This window comes from Dendrobates tinctorius, unplaced genomic scaffold (assembly GCF_039654945.1).
Source record: "Dendrobates tinctorius isolate UK_male_01 unplaced genomic scaffold, ASM3965494v1 ptg000095l, whole genome shotgun sequence".
Classification (NCBI taxonomy): Eukaryota; Metazoa; Chordata; class Amphibia; order Anura; family Dendrobatidae; genus Dendrobates; species Dendrobates tinctorius.
This window is the reverse complement of record NW_027361763.1, coordinates 12,191,227-12,212,176: the sequence shown is the minus strand read 5'-3', so window position 1 is coordinate 12,212,176 and position 20,950 is coordinate 12,191,227. Positions and strand designations below refer to the sequence as shown.

At 44.4% G+C, this 20,950-nt stretch overlaps 1 protein-coding gene across 2 annotated transcripts in view; it reads right to left on the bottom strand.

Annotated features, from left to right (window-relative positions):
• Positions 1 to 592: 592 nt before the first annotated feature.
• The window catches only part of PTPRA (protein tyrosine phosphatase receptor type A), a 147,235-nt gene continuing 126,877 nt past the window's right edge, over positions 593 to 20,950 (bottom strand). For both annotated transcript variants that reach the window (XM_073586738.1, XM_073586739.1), the window contains 5 exons: positions 10,257 to 10,391; positions 9,956 to 10,081; positions 8,755 to 8,906; positions 8,531 to 8,666; positions 593 to 8,386 (listed from right to left, as the gene is read on the bottom strand). In XM_073586738.1, the coding sequence (XP_073442839.1) occupies positions 8,312 to 8,386; positions 8,531 to 8,666; positions 8,755 to 8,906; positions 9,956 to 10,081; positions 10,257 to 10,391 (624 nt within the window). In that variant the 3' untranslated portion in view covers positions 593 to 8,311. The remainder of the gene's footprint in view (positions 8,387 to 8,530; positions 8,667 to 8,754; positions 8,907 to 9,955; positions 10,082 to 10,256; positions 10,392 to 20,950) is intronic.

Here is a 20,950-nt window from a genome sequence, read left to right as displayed (position 1 = left end):
GATCAATGATTTGCAACCATCATATGCATCAATATAGCAAGATTTTGCAGTTAGACAAAACTAATCTCTCTGCAGCAGGCAACAAACACAGCTCTGCACTGCCATTGTGGAGACGTGCAGGAGAGTTGGGCTCTGCCAGAACCAGATAATGATGTAAAACTACAGAGGTAGCTATACTGATGTAGACTGCAGAAGAAAGCATCTGGCAGGTAGTGTGCTGTATAAGAACTGGGAGTGCACACATTAGCTTGATGACACAGATAGGTGGGACTAGTCAGGAACTCACAGCAGAGAAAGAGGGGCCTGCAGCACTGAGGAGAAGCAAGTGCTGCTGAAAAATGGAATTGTAGCCGGTAAGAATAGCCCTCTCTGCTGTGTTAAGTTGGATGAAGTTCATGGCACAGTCACAGAGCAAAGCCCGTAATCATAAGGTGAGCTTGAACTGATGTTAAGAGGGATGTGTCTGTAATATGGCGCCCCATAATATAGAGCCTATGTGACGCCATGCAGGATCGATGAACACAAAACTCATTACAAAAAAAATAAAAATCCTGCAAATTCCAGATGAAAGAAGCTCACACTCACACAAGACTTTCTGGAATGAGCACATTTATTTCAGAATAAAACCTGGTGCTTGAGCGACGTCCCAAAAATCAGGGAATGGACAAGCCTTTATTTACACCATTAATAGCATGATCTGATGTCAGGATTAATGCGGAGGATGGACAGAGCTAAAACCGCAGCCGAAAACCCAAACTGCGGCTCACATGGTACAAAAAAGTAAAGGTCACAATGGTACACAACCCTGAAACAAAGAAAAAGGGGAACAAAATACAAAAAGAATCATGGAAATGTTTGACGGAATGTTCAGTCCATTCATAAGTTCCAAAATACCGGCAGATTTGGTGAGGTCACATAAATGGCGCCTACTGAAAATGATCCTACTGGACCGCCGCCGAGTACGGGGCTCCCCGGAAATCTATCAATGTGTTCTCATTATATACCTTTATGTCGGAGGTCAACTGTAAATTGCACGGACCTGATTGTGTCACTACCACTGGAATTGGACACAAGTTGGAACAGAATGCGAGTTGTTACAGTTAAAACACATTATTTTCAAAAACCTAAAATAAAAAAATATTTAATAAAAAAAAAATATATAAAAATTATTAAAAAAATAAGAGAAAGAAAAAAACAAAAACAAAAAACTTTCTGGTAAGAGGCGTGTAAGAAAACAGCGCCACTTCTGTTGTCGTCAGGTATTACAGCTCAGCTCCAAAGAAGTGATGAGCTACGATGCCACACAGAGGTGGCGCTGTTTTTTGGAAGAAAGCAGCCATGTTAATCTTACGGATAACTTTGGAGAAGTTTGTTGCTACTTATATGCATGTATATCGGGCTAAAAATAATATTTGCCATCGGGTTCCGTTAAGAATTTTGCTCTGTCCGACTTTTACAGGCTGCAGAATGAACGCTTTTGTCTTTTTCTGAATTCCTCTTTACGGATTTGTAGACCATAACCACAGCCGAACCTTGATGAGGTCATAAATAACTCCGCATAGAGAGGGGAACAGTAAAAAGACAAATAAAAAAGTTACACTTTCCATCAGAACAAGCTCACTGGTGGATTCTCAGTTAACTCATTCTGCAGACAGCAAAGCTAAACAAGTGCAAAATTCTTAATAAAAACTTAAATGCATGTAGTATTAGGGGCTAAAATAATTTTTGCAATTAAGTAAAAAAAAAAATAAAAAAAAAAATACAAAGTTCCTGAAGGCATCCACATGCTTTAATGTCAAGTCAAATCCTATAGAACAGATCTAAAAATTTACAAAAAAATAAAAAAAAAATATAAAAAACTATGAAGGCAAAAAAATAAAATAAAAATGACAGAGAAAAAAAAGTGACATTCACATAGTGGGAGTTTCTTGGCACTTGGCGATGCAGAGCCGCTCTGTCTGACCTCATTATCCCGCTCCGCTCATCTCCCATAGATCATGATAATTACATTGATGTGTTTGCCGATTACGACCTATTAAGCTTGGAGAATGAGCAATCGGATTTTGGTGACGCTTCGTCAATACGAGCGACCGGGTGACATCGCAATCCCACCGTCAGAGGTGGAGAGACACGTAAATACCTCCGAAAATGGATGTGAGGTTATATTGACCGAGCGCAGAACTCGGGATTTACACATCAAAGCTTGTCTGACGGGCAACATCGGAGCGATGGGAGAACAGGAGCAGAGCAACACAACCTGAAGTTTTACTAAAAAGCTAGAAAAGAAAGATTACTTAAAGGGGAACTCCATGGAGCATCTTTATGGAAAATGTATCACTTGGGATTGGTTCACACGGATTCTGCTTCAAAATCCACATGAAGATCCTCCAGTTATGGTTCCCTAGAGGTTTCCCCCACAGGGGGTTTTTCCTCTACTGGGTGCTGGGGGGTGACTCTTCGAGAGGCTGGGGTTATGCCATTTTTGGTGTCATGCGAATTTAAATAAAATTGACAACGTTTGACACCTTAAAAAAAAAAAAAAAAAAAAAGATTCCAATCCTCTCCGAATAAGCTTCCCGTTACTTCCAAGAAGAAATCCAAATAGTAAAAAAAACAGCGTCAAGTGCACTATGTGGAAAAAGGTAAAAAAAAAGTCAATTCTGGAAGCTCAAAATTGGACAGTTGAAACGGAAAAAAAACGTCCCATGCACAAAAAGTGTATTAAAAGAAAACACTAGAAAAATTTAATTTTTTAAACACTTTTTTTTGTGTGGATTTTTGATCCAGAATAATCCATGTGAAAATTCTGAGTTTTCAGACATGGATTTTGAAGCTAATCCACATTAGGCTGTGCGTACACAAAAAGCTCCAAAAACTTAGCCTGAGTCTTTCTGCCATATGTCAGATTTGCTTTAGAATCCAAGGGGGGGGGGATAAAACCCCAAAACATATCCTAAGGTCATGTTCACACAGTTTTCAGATGTGGATTTTGGAGCAGATTCTGTTCTTAAAATTAAAAAAAAAAAAAAACCTTTAAATCCTCTTTGAATAAGCTCCTTGTTCACATCTACCACGCACATGGCAGTTTCTTTATCAATCGTGTTTTTTTTATGTTAAAAAAGAAGCGACAAGTCAAATTTTGGTGTTTCTGCTTGAAATAAAAATGCTCTAAATCTGAATCAGATGAAGAAGAAAACAGATAAAAGAGGCCCCATATAAAAAAACTGCACCCCCCCCCCCCCAAAAAAAAACAACTAAGGGGGTCCAGAAAAATGTTCAGAAGTACTATATGCAATAAGCCTGCAGCTGAGTGACCATGAAGGCACGGTGTAGGAATTCATACACCGATCTGTAAATATGGCCAAATACAGGATTGGCGCAAAAAAAAAAAAAAAAAAAAAAAAAGAGCACAAAAATCCTACAGTGTACCCTGCCTTCCTCAAAAAAGGAGATTTTTGTGTACTCACCGTAAAATCTTTTTCTCTTAGCCTCTAATTGGGGGACACAGAACCATGGGTGTTATTCTGCTGTCCATTAGGAGCCAACACTATGCATAATCTGAAAAAGATTAACTTTGGCTCCTCCTCTGCAGTATACACCCCTGGACGGCGTCACCCTTCTGCAGTTTTGTGCAAAAGCATTAGGAGGAACGTAACAGAAATAACATAACCATGCCTGTAAGAAGGCTACTATGTACAAGCTCAAAGAACAATATGAGAACTCAACCGTAAACAACGGCCCGTAAGGGCAACAGGGTGGGAGCTGTGTCCCCCAATTAGAGGCTAAGAGAAAGAGATTTTACGGTGAGTACACAAAAATCTCCTTTACTCTGTCGCCTCATTGGGGGACACAGAACCATGGGACGTCCCAAAGCAGTCCCTGGGTGGGAAGCAATGGACGAATATTGTGCTAGCAGGTCCCTAAACTTGGGGCACTGCCGCCTGCAGAACCAGTCTACCCAGGCTCGCATCCGCTGAGGACTGGGTATGAACACTGTAGTGTTTCGTAAACGTGTGTAGGCTAGTCCAAGTGGCCGCCTTACACACTTGTTGTGCCGAATGGCTCAGGATGCCCCTACTGCCCGCGTAGAGTGCGCCGTGATACCGGCCGGAAGAGGGGAATTGTTAAGTCGGTAAGCCTCTTGTATGGTGTACTTGATCCACCTGGCAAGGGTAGCTTTGGAAGCCGGCAGACCCTTGCGAACGCCCTCCGGAAGAATGAAAAAGGAATCAGACTTCCGGAAGGGTGCAGTCCTAGACACGTAAATACGCAATGCCCTGACGAGGTCAAGCGCATGCAGAGCCTTCTCCACTCTATGAACCGGAACCGGGCAAAGGGATGGCAGTGAAATTTCTTCATTGAGGTGGAAGGTGGACACAACCTTCGGAAGGAAGGATGGTACTGTACGGAGAACCACCTTGTCCTGGTGAAAAGCTAGGAAAGACCATCTGCAGGAGAGTGCTGACAATTCAGACACCCTGCGCAGCGAGGTGATTGCCACCAGAAAAACCACTTTATGTGACAGGATGCAGAGTGGGACTTCCTTAAGGGGTTCGAAAGGTGGTGCCTGTAATGCTGTCAGGACCAGGTTGAGATCCCACGTTTCCAGTGGGCGTCTGTAGGGGGGAACCAATCGGGAAAAAATCTTTAGGTGTGCCTCCTATGCGACACTAAGCTAAGCAAAAACTGGAGAAGGCTGACGCCGTCCAGGGGTGTATACTGCAGAGGAGGAGCCAAAGTTAATCTTTTTCAGATTATGCATAGTGTCACCTCCTAGTGGACAGCAGCATAACACCCATGGTTCTGTGTCCCCCAATGAGGCGACAGAGTAATGACCCCTCAGTCTCTTCCCTTATCTTCTGATGCCATACAGTGCAAACCCTCGTATCACCCCCACTGTCAATTGAGATAAAATTGCAAAAAAGGGAAAAATTAGATCAGATACATCCCCCTACCCACAAAAATAAAGTGCTATAGGTAAAAAAAATTGTATAAAAACACACACACAAAAAGAGTTACCACCGACTGTGTCATATCCTAAGTGCTATCAATTTGGTTGCATTTCCTTTGGTCACCGCCAATGTTCAGGTCAGGTTTGTTTGGATAAGATTTCCCTCCTTGGCTCCCCCTCACGGTGTTGGGTGAGGACTATACTCAGTCTGATTTTGGTGACCTATCCTGACGAAAATCCGACACCTATCAGAAGATCTGGCCGAATATAACTCTACAGCGCCATACACAAAGTAGTGGCTAGTCTTGAATAGTGCGGATTAGATCCTATCAATTTCAATAGGAGTAGAGCTGCAGTACCGAGAACAGACATTACACAATGTATGGAGCTGTGCTGCTGAGTACCACCTGCCATCTATGGAACCGATGACAGCTGAACAGTGGGGTTGCTGGATGTCAGACCCTCATCGTGGATAAGTCCATCAATATGTAAATCCTGGACAACCACCCCTTAAAGCCCCTATATTTATTACCCAAAAGCCAATAGTTTAGGGGAGAAAACTACATGTGGGGAGGATTCACTACTACTAATGTCATCTGAAGGTTTATGTGAAGAATCCCTCTGTGACCTCCACAGGAGGAAGAAGCGGCAAACTCCATGGTCAGATTTGGCGCCCAAGGTGGGACACAGGTGGAAGAAGCGGGAAACTCCATGGTCAGAGTTGGCGCCCAAGGTGGGATGTGTGCACTAGATGTACAGATCAAGAATCTCCTCTAAACCTCCAGCGGTTTGTGTCACATGTCAAATACCAATGAATCTGCATACAGACATTAGGAACCCCTGCCACAGTTCTGTACATCAGCAGCGGGTTCACTTTTTTATTATCACTGATACTTTAAGTCAATTAAAAAAAAAAAAAAACAACAAAAAAACATAAGGTGCCACAAAAAGATTTCAGGTAAAATTATAGTCACTGCTGGGAACACTAAAGGGCAACTCCGATTACAGCTAACGGTAACATTGTCTTCAGTAAAATTTCCGGGACTAGAATGTGTTATTTACATCTACTAGTGCTGAGAGAACATGCTGGGATAAGGTGTTCTCCGAGCATGCTCGTGTGCTAACTGAGGAGTATCTTCAGCGTGCTCAAACAACATGTTCGAGTCACCACAGCTGCAACACATGCAGGGATTGCCTGTTTGTTAGGTAACATGTTATTTATGTTCTCCGAGTATGCTCGTGCGCTAACCGAGTATCTTCAGCATGCTCAAATAACATGTTCGAGTCCCCCCCGCGCCTGCATGTCTCGCGGCTGTTCAACAGCCACAACGCATGCAGGGATTACCTAACAAACTGGCAATCCCTGCATGTGTTGCAGCTGTCAGACAGCAGCAAGACATGCAGCCGTGGTGACTCGAACATGTCGTTTGAGCATGCTGAAGATACTCTGTTAGCACACGAGCATACTCGGAGAACATAAATAACATGTTACCTAACAGGCAATCCCTGCATGTGTTGCAGCTGTCAGACAGCAGCGAGACATGCAGCCGTGGTGACTCGAACATGTTGTTTGAGCATGCTGAAGATACTCGGTTAGCACACGAGCATGCTCGGAGAACACCTTATCCCAGCAGGTTCGCTCATCACTAATATCTACCCATAGAACACTTTCCAAATCATATCTTTACCACACCAAAACTAAGTACAGTAACACCACCCCTTATGGGCAAGAACTTGTACCTACATGTGTAGAATGTTTTGTATCTGATCGGAGTTGCCCTTTAAGTGGAATTCTGTGCCAGCAAATCATAGCAATAAACAAAATCTTCCAATATATTTTTTTTCCAGTCTGTGCAATCTAGCTCTAGTGACATTAGTACGAGGAATGCCTTCAGTTAAGAAAGTTCTGTCTAAAACTGGTGGAAAGTTAATAAAAATGGTGTGTTACATCAGCAGACAAAGTCGAGCCCAACTTAAGAAAATAATGAAAATTGGGCTTTCACGGATGTTTCTGGACATGAACGTGGCCATAGGTCAGTCATTTTTGTCAGCTTGATCAATGTTCAGAATGATGCCCATCATTTCAGATATTGACCAATTGTTATTGATGGATAGTAGCTGTCCATGACACTGACTCCTAAGGATTTAAAGGGGATTTGTCACTCGCTATAACTATGTATTTTTTTCATGTGGTGTAAATACTACCGTTCTTTTGAATCCAACGTTGTTTTTCTTTTGTTTCTATCCTTCTCTGTTCCTGAGATATGGCCTTTTTTCTCTGTCTAAAAATCTAGAATGAAGTGGGCATGGTCCTCAACTCTTCTATGTGGGAGTCTTCATGAGGACCACGCCTCCATAAAAGACTAGATTTATGTACAGGGAAGAAGTCATATCTCAGGGATGGAAAGGCACAGGAACAAAAGAAAAACAACGTCGGATTCAGGAGAACAGCGGCATTCACTGTAGTCAATAAAAGTACATATTTATGGCAAGTGACAAGTCCCCTTTAAGAGTGACCGCTATGGCCAGCCTTGCGCTTTATCCTAGGATAGTGTGTGCAACACAACTATATAGCCTTGTCATCATATTTGGAGCTGACAAAATAGCTGCCCATGTTGTGAGTAAATGATAAAGCATAGAGGAGAAAAAGTTGACTTGGGTTTTGTTTTTTTTCTTCTTCAATGCCTGGAATGTACGATAAGAATTAGCCCTATGTGATACAAAGCAGCATATTCAGGTTACAACTGGGGTCTGACACCCCCTTTTTTCCCCCCTGACCCTTACGAGCACCGCAAGTCTTGCCTCCGTCACAAATGGAGGCCTCGCGTTAAAAGGAGTATCAATAATCTCAAGACCCGATAGTTTAATCTCATCTTTTTGTTTTTTGCTTTTAATACAAAAAAAATCTATGATATAATTTCTATTTATATAATTATTTACAGAAGAAATTCACGATGACGGCAATAAATGTGGCGCCTATGATGCTGCTGTGTTTCCCATAAGTCTCGTTTAAAATTTAAAAAAAAAAAAAAAAAAAGCTTCCAAAGGCTTTTTCCTTTCAGGTTAGAGATGGAGCTTGTGTCAATGCCAATAAACAAATGGGGGATGTGATATAAAAAAAAAAAAAATAATAATCCAAATCATCAAGCTATTGTATTCAAATTATAAAAAAAATGAAAAAAAAAAAAATCCTACATGGCTATCGGCACTAATCACTTTGCTACATATAAAATGTCCAGCTAATATAAAGCACGTTGTACCAATCCTCTAAAACAGTTAAGATATATACACTGATCTAGATATTAACAAATAGAATATTACAAAATATTAAAGGCCACGGTCGCGTCCTCCGCCGGCTTCTTATTTGAAGTTGGCGTAGTCCGAGAAGGCGTCGATGTATTCTTGCACCACTCTGTAGCAGAACTCGTACTGCTCCTGTAACGGGAGAGTCGCAATTCATTTCTTGATCAGGACAACCCCCCCCCCCCCAAAAAAAGGGACATTATCGCTCTGTGACTCCAACCAACGCCCTGTATCGCCCCCAAAAATGGGCTCCAATGGAAGAAACCAAGGACGTACCAGTGTCTGGACCATGTGTGGCCGCTGTAACCTCAAGCTTTTCACGGTCTGAAAGACGTCTAGAATTCCCTCAGCTTTCACTCTCTCCAGGACTGTACTAAGGGCGCAAAACGTCCCCGTCCTCCCAGCGCCGGCACTGCGGACACAAACATCAGCGTCATTAACCCTCCCGGAGAATATGGGCCAGTGGTCGCAGAGTTGGCAGAGGCAGCTTTTCTACTCACCTGCAGTGCACAGTGATCGGGTGATTCCCGGACTGCTGTTGCTGTTTTTGTACGGCTGCGATGATATTGATCATCCCTTTTCCGTCTGTTGGGATCCCAACCTCCGGCCACCCGTGAAAGTGGAACTGTCGGATCTGACGTGCTTTGTTTTCCTGGATAAAAAAAAGTACTGGTTAATGGAAAGTGATATCGGGGCACCAAAGGCCAGGAGCAGTCTGCCAGGCAGGGCAGCAAAGCACAAGCGCAGTCTGCCAGGCAGGGCAGCAAAGGACAAGCAGAGTCCACCTGGCGGGGCGGCAAAGGACAAGCAGAGTCCACCTGGCGGGGCGGCAAAGGACAAGCAGAGTCCACCTGGCGGGGCGGCAAAGGACAAGCAGAGTCCACCTGGCGGGGCGGCAAAGGACAAGCAGAGTCCACCTGGCGGGGCGGCAAAGGACAAGCAGAGTCCACCTGGCGGGGCGGCAAAGGACAAGCAGAGTCCACCTGGCGGGGCGGCAAAGGACAAGCAGAGTCCACCTGGCGGGGCGGCAAAGGACAAGCAGAGTCCACCTGGCGGGGCGGCAAAGGACAAGCAGAGTCCACCTGGCGGGGCGGCAAAGGACAAGCAGAGTCCACCTGGCGGGGCGCCAAAGGACAAGCAGAGTCCACCTGGCGGGGCGCCAAAGGACAAGCAGAGTCCACCTGGCGGGGCGCCAAAGGACAAGCAGAGTCCACCTGGCGGGGCGCCAAAGGACAAGCAGAGTCCACCTGGCGGGGCGCCAAAGGACAAGCAGAGTCCACCTGGCGGGGCGCCAAAGGACAAGCAGAGTCCACCTGGCGGGGCGCCAAAGGACAAGCGAGTTCCACTTGGTGAAGCCCCAAAAGGCAAGTGGAGGCTACCTTGTAAGGTGTAAAATAGGATAAAAGACGACCCCTCCTGGGAGGCCACAAAGAAAAATCAAATGGAGTTCACCAGGCGGGGGACTGGTGGAATTCAGTTGTCGAAGTCCAAAATGAACATCCAGTTGTTGAAGCCCCAAAAGGGAAGTAGAGTTCAGCTGCCAAGTCCCAAAAAACCAATGAAGTCCATCAGTAGATGCCCCAAAAGATAAATGGAGTGCAGGTGCTGAAGGACCAAGGATAAGTAGAGCTTACCGGCCGAGGCCCCACAAGACAATGTCCCGATGCAGGGAACCCTACCAGACCTTGTGGGCGTTCTCACCCGGGTGTTGGTGACCAGTAGATCTCGCACTGTGTAGCTCTCACATTCCTCCTCTTTCTTCATTTCCATAGTGATGTCCCCGAATGACATGACGCCCTCTGACGGCCAATACTGTGCACACTTCTCCTGTAAGGACGCAGGAATAAGAACGTACGGTCAAGCTCCACGCCCCCGAGGAGGCGGACAACCAAGAGATCACGACGGTTTATAGACAAATCAGCCATCAAAAAATGTTCCTCAGTAACAGATTATGATTTTCTGATTATGGTGTAATTTTCCCACCACTCTAATTAACCCTTACCTGTCCTCTTTCTTCCAGCTCGGTTAACATTACAATAGAACAGGATTTCCACTCCCAAATCATCCTCCAGAAATCCTCCATGGTGTGACGCAACGGGCCCTGGCTCGCAATGTACGAGTCTTTCTGTCTGTAGCCCTGTAAAAAAAAAGCAAATGAAAAAAAAAATGTGTGAGAGAGCGCCTCCCTGTGTCAGGGGCAAAAACAGGACAGGTCACCACACAACGCAAAGTAGTAGGACAATGGCCATCGCCACTGCCATGTATCCACCGTCATATGTACGTTCACAGGTCATGAGACTCCAGGGCTTTTACCGTAGAGACCCCCTCCTCCGAATATTAAGCCCCTTGTTAATATTTCAACATACAGTCTTAGAAGCAAATGTAGGATTTACCATAAACAAACGAGAAAGAAAGGGCAGCACCCCACAAGGGAGATGCCAGCGGCCGCACCGCATGAATAATCTGTAGGACATTTAATCATTGTAAGGTCCTCGGGGTGCAAACCTGCAACGCTGAAAAATGGAGAAATATAGATAGTGCAAACCTCAGAACTATGGATGGACGACTACTACCACCCCCAGCATCATCAGCAGGACAAAGGCATCACTTGCTGAACATCAATATGGGATGTAAATGACAAAGGAAAATTAAAATATATAGAAAACGTAAATGATAGATAAAAATCCCTTTAAGAGGGGTCATTCAACAATTTTAAAAAAGAATTATGGCAATTAGGTTTCACTAAAAATGTTGCACCGTTTGCATTCTGCAGCCTCTGTGGTGCACTGTCCATTGCTGGCTGCAGAATGAGTTAACTGAGAATTTGTCAGTGGGCTCCTTCTGACAAGAGAGTGTGGCATTTATTTGTCTTTTTCTGAGCTCCTCTCAGCTGATTTAAGACCACAGACCACATTAAAGTATAACTACATGCAGGGCTGTGGAGTCGGTAAGCCACAGTTGCGACTCCGACTCCTGGATTTTATCAGACTTCGACTCCGGCTCCGACTCAGACTCCTTCATGAATGGCCAATTCATAACAACAAATTTACTGTTGTAAAATATTAAACATCGTGCTTATTCAGTTTCTCACCATCATATAAGTAATCAGACCACTTAGAGCAAAAACTACATTTATTAGAATACAATTAGAATATAGCAAATAACTTTTATAAACTTTTCTAACCTGTAAGTAAATATGCAATAAACACTTTTATGCAGTTAATAAGAAGAAATCTATAAATTTGTCCTCAGAAAAAGTATTGCCTCTGTCAGATCCTCCTTCATGGATGCCCTCAAATCTGATCTAATTATGTTGAGAGCAGAGAACAACCTCTCTAGAATAACTTGTGTTGGTGGCAAAGCAGTAACCACTCGGGCAACATCTCTGACAATGTCAGGATACAGAGGAATCGCTTGTTGCACTGTTATTTTTGATGAACGGTCAAATTTCTCAATTTCTTTTAGTGCACATGAAAAATTCTGCTGAAATGTACTGGCTGTGTTCCTTGATGGGGATGACTCTTCTTCTATGCGGGAACGCTTTGCACGGTCCTTGTGATCCAAATATTTTTCGAAATTAAATTCTTCATCAGTTCATGATGAGGGTGAAGATGTGGCAGGACGACCAAATTCTTCTTGTTCCTCCTGACTGTTCTGCAACCCTTTCATCCTTACTGCTATTTCAAGCAGAGCTTCTTTTCCTTTACTTAGCTGTTGATCATCTAGAAGAATCCGATGCATTGGGTCTACATAAACAGCTGCCAAAAGAATGTTATTTTGTAATAGTAGCTCCTCTCTCCGTTTCATTGATGTAGCAATGCCACTTGCAATTAACCCTCCTCTTTGGGACAGGCGAAACATCAGGTTCTTCCACTCCTTTAAGAAAATACCTGGAGTTAAGTCCTCTGCTTGTAATTTTTTAGTCACTGTAAATGGGTGCTCTAGCAATTTTTCCAGCTCAGTCACCTGATTCCACTGACTATTATTTAGCGTCAGTTGAGGGTTAGCCATGTCTACAAGAAAGGTTTTCAGTTCAACCAAGCGCTGAATCATTAAGTACTGCCCCATCGTGTGGCTTGATCAATAATTGCCCCTTTTCCAGCACGTCTCTTCAAAATTGAGTCAACTTTAGGGGTTCTGGCAACAGTAGCCAGTTTTCTCACCTTGCCAATCAGTGCAGCAGCATGTCCTTCTTGCAGACTGTCTCTTATAGCCAGCTGTAGCGTATGCACAACACAGCGCATGTGATGAATGAAAGAACATATTGACACAGTTTCAACAAGATCATCTAAACTATCATGTTGCTGTTCATCTGAAGCAACTTCAGTTTGCTCCTCAGTTACAATACTGTGTTCCTCTATTTCAAACATTTCTGTGTCTGTGGACCCAGAATGTTCTTCTAGCTGCTGGTCACCATCATTACTCTCATTCATTAGCTTAATAGTACTTATCATATTTGAAGCATTGTCAGTTACGACAGAAAGAACTTGCTCTTTAAGTTCATAGTCTTGCAGAACCTTTTCCACCAAGACCTGGAGAAACTCACTGGTGTGATGAGCGTTGGTGTCTTTTACTGCCAATGTCTTGGTAACTATTTCATTTTTGTCACAAACAAAATCGGACATTGATGGCAAAATAGTTCACTCTGTGACGTGTGCAGGCATCCATTTTAAGAAACAGAAAGCGCCCTTTGAGAGTTTTTTTAAGTTCTTCCTTTTGTTTAAAAGCTTCTTCGATTACTAATTTTCTAATACTCTCTCTCTCCAGAGAAACACCAAGCTTGCGGGCCATTTCCCCATTCAGACACATAAAAGCTGGTCATGAAAATAATGAAATAGGCACACTATCCTTTACAACAAGCTCTATGATCTGTTTTTTAAATGTTTCTACTGTCATTGTCACAATAACTTTGTCACTGACAAAATATCTTGCAACTGATGGCTGCAAAGTTCTCTGCTCCTTTGTTTGGCTGGAAGAGCTGGGCACTGGTTCATTGGTTTGGATGCAGTCTTTCTCATCCACTGCTTTCCGTACTTCTGGATGAAAGCACTGTAAATGTCTCTTTAGATTAGAAGCTCTGGTAGGAGCATTTTTATCTTTGCCTGAATATGCACTCATCTTGGCTTCACAGCATTTGTTTTCGTCTGGATCATTTGTCATACACTGACAGACATAATGTTTTCTATCTTGAGTGATGGTGAAATGTTCAAATACAGCTGATTTAATGTGATGCTTCTTTGACATTCTCAGGTTTTTAATTCTGCATTCACAATCCAAATGACAATTGTTTTTCCTAAAAACAATTGTACAAAATAATTGCCAGGTCGTACAACTGATATAGTGGTCAGTAATACTGTTATTATTTCTCATGTACTCAGAGTTAACTGATGCAATGTTTGTTGAAAGGATAATACTTCTGAGGCTGGAGTCACACTAACCTGCGCAAAATACGGTCAGTATTTTACATGCGTAATACGGATGACAGACCCCTAAATAGTGCTCCGTATGTCATCCATAATCAAGGTGTGGTCGCGTATTTTGCGCATGTCAGCATCCGTATGTAATCCGTATGGCATCCGTATGGCGAGATTTTCTCGCAGGCTTGCAAAATGGACATATAATGTAGCCCTATGACAGGGTTTCTAAAAGACACCTGGTGCGTATTTCTCGCAAGTCACATGTGTGGTCCGTGTGTAATCCGTATTTTTTGCGCACCCATAGACTTGTATTGGCGTAGTACGCTGACAATCGCAGCATGCTGTGAGTGGCACGGAGCGTAGGATACTGAGGAGAAATATACGCCTGGTGCGAGTGACCCCATAGAAAATCATTTGTCCGTGTCTAATGAGTGCTTTTTGCGCCTCTCACTCGGCCGTATTCCTCGCCAGTGTGACCCCGGCCTTACAGTCTTCCTCTTCTGAGTAGCAGGCAGCTGTGAGATGCTTGGAAGACGCACACCTAGTATGATCTAGTCTAGAGGAGGAGCTTTACTACTAAGAATTTGCAACACATTTTCACTTTCAGTTTCATACACTGTAAGTAGGGGGGTTGGGGCAGCATGAGGTTAACCAAGTATAAGATTAGATCAGGGCAGTGGAGAACAGTGGCACACAATAAGTAAGAAATGTCTCTATCTCCAGCAGAACTGCTTATCACTGTTGTTCATAGTTTGATAGAACATATATATTTGAGTAACATTTATAAAATTCATATGAAAGTTCAATTATGAAATATTAATACATTTTTTTTTAAAGCTGGAGTCGGAACATTTCTACAGACTCCGACCAAAACTAACTCCGACTCCACAGCCCTGACTACATGAAGTATAAGATTGGAGTATAAAAAAGAAAGAATGTCCTTAACTCCTTCAAGAGTTGGGCAACACAACATTATCAGACTCAAAAATGTCTAAAAGGGATATTTCATAAACATTTATAGCTTTAGATGAACTTAGAAGGGGCATCAAAAGTCAAGATCAATGGGGGAATACAACTGCTTCCGCATACAGAACAGGGTCTGCACCCACCAAATCCTATATGTGTTTCGACTCACATGAATCATATTCATATGACAGATCTAGTGTAATCAAACAAGTGGGTGGGGCTTATAAAATTAAAAAACATGCGTTCCTAAGATGAGTTTCCCAAGTCGGGACCTTAAAGTTTTCCAGAAATATTAAAAATAGTAAACTATAAAGGAAAAAATAGCAGTAATCTAACGGAAAAAAATTATTAGAGGGAATGAGTCACTTTCCATAAATATGTATTTTCTTTACCTGGTGTAAATGCCGCTTTTCTCCTGAATCCGGCGATGTTTTTCTTTTGTTTCTACGCCTCTACGTTCCAGAGATATGGCCTCTTCTTACCAGAATGCAAATCTGGTATTGTTTGTGAAGAAGGCGTGGTCGTCACAAAGAAATGACCACACCCACTTACCTAAAAGACTTAATTTACATACAGGAAAGAGGAGGCCATATCTCAGTAACGGAGAGGCGTAGACGCTTAAGAAACACATCGCCGGATTCAGGGGAACAGCGGCGTTTACACTGGGGAAGAATATTACATATTTATGGCAAGTAACAGATCCCCTTTAAGGGAACCCAACTTTTTGGTTTTATTTGGATGGATTTTTCACCTATGCATATTCACATGAAATATGGAGGACTCCGACTAATTACTTTTTCAAACATATCCAACTGAAAGCAGGCAGCGCCTAGAATATGCCCCACTCCCGTTTTCTATTGGAGCGACTAGCTTAGTAAATACCAGCAGATTACCGCACACCATGGTGATAAATAAATCACGCTTCTATTTCGGAGCTGTAAATAACTCAAAAATGGCAAACACCCAACCGGTGCAGAACAATAGCACATTATTGACCCCCCCAAAGAGGGAAGGGGTAATCACCAAACAGTCTGCCATAAATAAAATATAAGTCAGATAAATTGGGGGACCATGTAGTCGCACTCAATACAGCAATCAGCCGCAAGCCGCAGGACGTGACTGGAGATCTGGCCACAGCGGAGGGGACGAATAAAAGGAGAGAAAGGTCATTTTCCAATTTATTTTTAAGACGCTGAATGAGCCCTTCAAGAAAATAGATGAAAAAGACATCTGTAGCTCAGGGGAGGGGATGGGTCGGAAGGAACTGGATTCCATCACAGAGCATGTACTGTCTCTTTAAATGGCGAATAACCCATTCTATGCCAGTCCTCACTAGCCAAGGCCTATCCACTGAGGATACAATTTCTACACTGCTGCAGGCAGCAGACTCATCTGTGCTGTATATATACAGACGCAGCCCTGGTACACTCATGAACCTATACACACACAGCCCTGCTACATGCATGAGCCCACACACACAATTTTTATAGCGCCATTTATTCCATGGCACTTTACATGTGAAAAAAGGGCAAAGACAAGTACAACAAACATGAGCAATACAAGACATACAAGTACAGAAGGAGAGAGGACCCTGCCCGCAAAAGCCCACAGTCTACAGGGGATGGGTGAGGATACAGTAGAAGAGGGTAGAGCTGGTCTTGCGGCGGTTCAGTAGACTGAGTATCACTGCAGGTTGTAGGCTTTCCAGAAGAGGTGGGTCTTCAGGTTCCTTTTGAAGGTTTCCATAGTAAGTGAGTGTCTGATTTGCTGTGGTAGAGCGTTCCAGAGTATGGGGGAAGCACGGGAGAAGTCCTGTATGCGGTTGTGGGAAGAAGAGATAAGGGGGGAGTAGAGAAGGAGATCTTGAGAGGATTGAAGGTTGCATGTAGGTAGGTACCGGGAGACCATGTCACAGATGTATGGAGGAGACAGGTTGTGTATGGCTTTGTATGGCATAGTTAGGGTTTTGAACTGGAGCCTCTGGGCAATAAGAAGCCAGTGAAGGGTCTGGCATAGGGGGGAAGCTGGGGAATAGGGGGGAGACAGGTGGATTAGTCGCACAGCAGAGTTTAGCGGGGAGACAGGTGGATTAGTCGCACAGCAGAGTTTAGGATGGATTGCAGTGGTGCAAGAGGGGAAGCCAGAGAGTAGGAGGTTGCAATAGTCTAGGCGGGAGAGGATGAGTGCGTGCACAAGTGTTTTTGCAGTTTCTTGGTCAAGGAATATACAGATCCAGGAAATATTTTTGAGTTGGAGTTGGCAGGAGGAGGCACGGGTTTGGATATGTGGCTTGAAAGAGAGGGCAGAATCGAGGATCACCCCGAGGCATCGGGCATGCAGGACTAGGGAAAGTGAGCAGCTATTGACATTGATGGATAGGTCTGATGGAGGGGTAGAGTCAGATGGGGGAAAGATGAAGAATTCTGTTTGGTCCATGTTCAGTTTGAGAAAGCGAGCAGAGAAGATGAAATAGCAGACAGACATGGTGGGATTTTGGTCAGTAAGGAGGTGAGGTCAGGTCCAGATAGGTAGATCTGCGTGTCATCGGCATAGAGGTGACACTGCAAACCGTGGGCTTCTATGAGCTTTCCCAGGCCAAAGGTGTAGATGGAGAATAGTACGGGGTCTAGAACTGAGCCTTGGGGAATACTGACAGACAGGGGGCGAGGTGAGGAGGTGGTATGGGAGAGGGAGACACAATGTCCTGTCTGTTAGATATGACGAGATCCAGGATAGGGCCAAGTCTCTGATGCCAAGAGATGAGAGAATCTCTAACAAGAGGGATTGGTCCACGGTGTTGAAGGCAGAAGACAGGTCCAGGAGGAGGACAGAGTAAGGTCGCTTGCTCTTGGTGGTTAGTAGGTCATTGGTGACTTTAGATAGGGCAGTTTCAGTTGAGTGATGCGGTTAGAAGCCAGATTGGAACCAGTCAAAGAGGGAGCAGGAGGAGAGGTGGGAGGACAGTTCAAGATATACATGCTGTTCCAGTTGTTTTGAGGCATAGGGAAGAAATGATATAGGGCGATAGCTAGACACAGAGGATGGGTCGAGGGAGGGCTTTTTGAGGATGGTGTGATCGAGGCATGTTTGAAGGATGAGGGGAAGACACCATTTGTAAGTGAGAGGTTGAGAGGTGAGAGGTGTGTTAGTGTTGGGATGAATACTGTGGCGAGGTCAGGGATGAGGTGGGACGGGAGCGGGTCAAGCGTGCAAGTGGTGAGATGTGTTCTTGACAGAAGGGTGGAGAGCTGACCTGTCATGGTGGAGAAGCTGGTTTTGGAAGAACAGAGCTGAGAAGTTAAGACAAGGGGCATTGGTGGCTGCAGGCCAAAGCTTTCTCTGATGCTATCGATCTTCTGCTTAAAGAAAGAGGCAAAGTCTTCAGCAGAAATCAGAGGAGAGGGAGAAAGTTCTGGAGTCGAGAATTGAAAGTGTTGAAAAGCTGTTTAGGGTTGTGAGACAGGGAGGACATGAGAGATAAGAAGTAGGTTTGTTTTGCGGCAGTGAGCGCGGACTCGAAGCTGGCGAGGAACTGCTTGTATGTGATAAAGTGCTCGGCAGAGCGGGATCTCTTCCATCTCCGCTCAGTGACCCTGGAAGCCCGTCTCAGTTCTTTCGTCAGGCTAGTCAGTCAGGGTTGCCTGTTGATTGTACGAGTTTTGCTATGTGTGAGGGGGGCGACCGAATCGAGTGTTGCTGTTATTGTGGTGTTATATAAAGTGGCAGCAGCATCTGTGTCATGTAAGGAAGCTATGTCAGTAAGAGGGAGGAGGGACTCAGTGAGTGTAGATTGAGGTGTTTGAGATTTCTGCGAGGATGAGTGAGTTTGTGGAGTGGGGGTTGCGCACTTAGGCCTCTTTCACACGTCCGCTGACGGCGGTCAGCCGAAATCCGCCAAAGTGGAAAAAAACTGATCCGCCGATGCAGAGAGAAGAACGGATGACAGCGGACCACGGATCCGTTCAAGGTGGAATGCGTCTTCAAATAAAGGGACTGCGGCCACATAGCGATCTAGGGGGTTACCAAGCATCGCCGCGATATCACGTTATTCGGCAATCTCCCGCGATAACGGCAATGTCGGGGGATTCCAACAGCACGAGAGTCGGCCATCTCTCGTGATGTCGGGGGAATCCAGCAGCGCGAGAGTCAGCCATGTCCCGCGATATCGGCGATCTCAGGGGAATCCAGCAGCGCAAGAGTCGGCCATGTCCGGCGATCTTGGGTGATGTCAGCAGCGGGAGAATTCGAACATGGGAGTGCAACAGCGCGATAATGTGTGAGTCTAATGTGTGAGGAGAGACAGAGAGAATGTTTTCACCCGCCAGGATTGGCATTTAGGGTTAACTTTCTTCCCGGAAAGCCAATTCCGGGCATGCGCAGTGTAGAAACACGGATCCAGCAACAAAAAACGTTGCAGTGTCCGTGCTGCCATGTCACCGGACGCTAAAATTTTGGCGGATCCGTTTTTTTTGGCAAAACGGCGGATTTTGACTGATGGTGAAAGACGGATGTGTGAAACAGGCCTTAGAGAGGAGAGGGAAGAGAATGTGAGTAGGTTGTAGTCAGACATGGGGAGGGGTGAGTTAGTGAGATTAGTAAGGGAACAGAGGTGGATGAAGTTGAAGTCCAGCACGTAGCCATCTTTGTGAGTGGCCGTGGAGGAACATTGAGTGAGGCCAAAGGAGGCAGTCAGTGATAATAGTTTAGAGGCAGCTGAAGTGAAAGTGTCAATGGGGATGTTGAAGTCACCCATGATAGTGGGTGATGTCAGCAGAGAGGAAATCAAGTAGCCAGGTGGTGAAGTGGTCGAGAAAGGTGGTGGTACATGCATGAGCCCACATACACACAGCCCTGCTACATGCCTGAGTCTGCACACACACAGCCCTGCCACACGTATAAGCCCGCACATACACAGCCCTGCTACAGTTGTGGCCAAAAGTATTGACACCCCTGCAATTCTGTCAGATAATACTCAGTTTCTTCCTGAAAATGATTGCAAACACAAATTCTTTGGCATTATTATCTTCATTTAATTTGTCTTAAATGAAAAAACACAAAAGAGAATGAAGCAAAAAGCAAAACATTGATCATTTCACACAACTCCAAAAATGGGCCAGACAAAAGTATTGGCACCCTCAGCCTAATACTTGGTTGCACAACCTTTAGCCAAAATAACTGCGACCAACCGCTTCCGGTAACCATCAATGAGTTTCTTACAATGCTCTGCTGGAATTTTAGACCATTCTTCTTTGGCAAACTGCTCCAGGTCCCTGATATTAGAAGGGTGCCTTCTCCAAACTGCCATTTTTAGATCTCTCCACAGGTGTTCTATGGGATTCAGGTCTGGACTCATTGCTGGCCACCTTAGAAGTCTCCAGTGCTTTCTCTCAAACCATTTTCTACTGCTTTTTGAAGTGTGTTTTGGGTCATTGTCCTGCTGGAAGACCCATGACCTCTGAGGGAGACCCAGCTTTCTCACACTGGACCCTACATTATGCTGCAAAATTTGTTGGTAGTCGTCAGACTTCATAATGCCATGCACACGGTCAAGCAGTCCAGTGCCAGAGGCAGCAAAGCAACCCCAAAACATCAGGGAACCTCCGCCATGTTTGACTGTAGGGACCGTGTACTTTTCTTTGAATGCCTCTTTTTTTCTCCTGTAAACTTTATGTTGATGCCTTTGCCAAAAAGCTCTACTTTTGTCTCATCTGACCAGAGAACATTCTTCCAAAACGTTTTAGGCTTTTTCAGGTAAGTTTTGGCAAACTCCAGCCTGGTTTTTTTATGTCTCGGGGTAAGAAGTGGGGTCTTCCTGGGTCTCCTACCATAGTCACTTTTCATTCAGACGCCGACGGATAGTACGGGTTGACACTGTTGTACCCTCGGACTGCAGGGCAGCTTGAACTTGTTTGGATGTTAGTCGAGGTTCTTTATCCAACATCCGCACAATCTTGCCTTGAAATCTCTTGTCAATTTTTGTTACCGTCCACATCTAGGGAGGTTAGCCACAGTGCCATGGGCTTTAAACTTCTTGATGACACTGCGCACGGTAGACACAGGAATATTCAGGTCTTTGGAGATGGACTTGTAGCCTTGAGATTGCTCATGCTTCCTCACAATTTGGTTTCTCAAGTCCTCAGACAGTTCTTTGGTCTTCTTTCTTTTCTCCATGCTCAATGTGGTACACACAAAGACACAGGACAGAGGTTGAGTCAACTTTAATCCATGTCAACTGGCTGCAAGTGTGATTTAGTTATTGCCAACACCTGTTAGGTGCCACAGGTAAGTTACAGGTGCTGTTATTTACACAAAT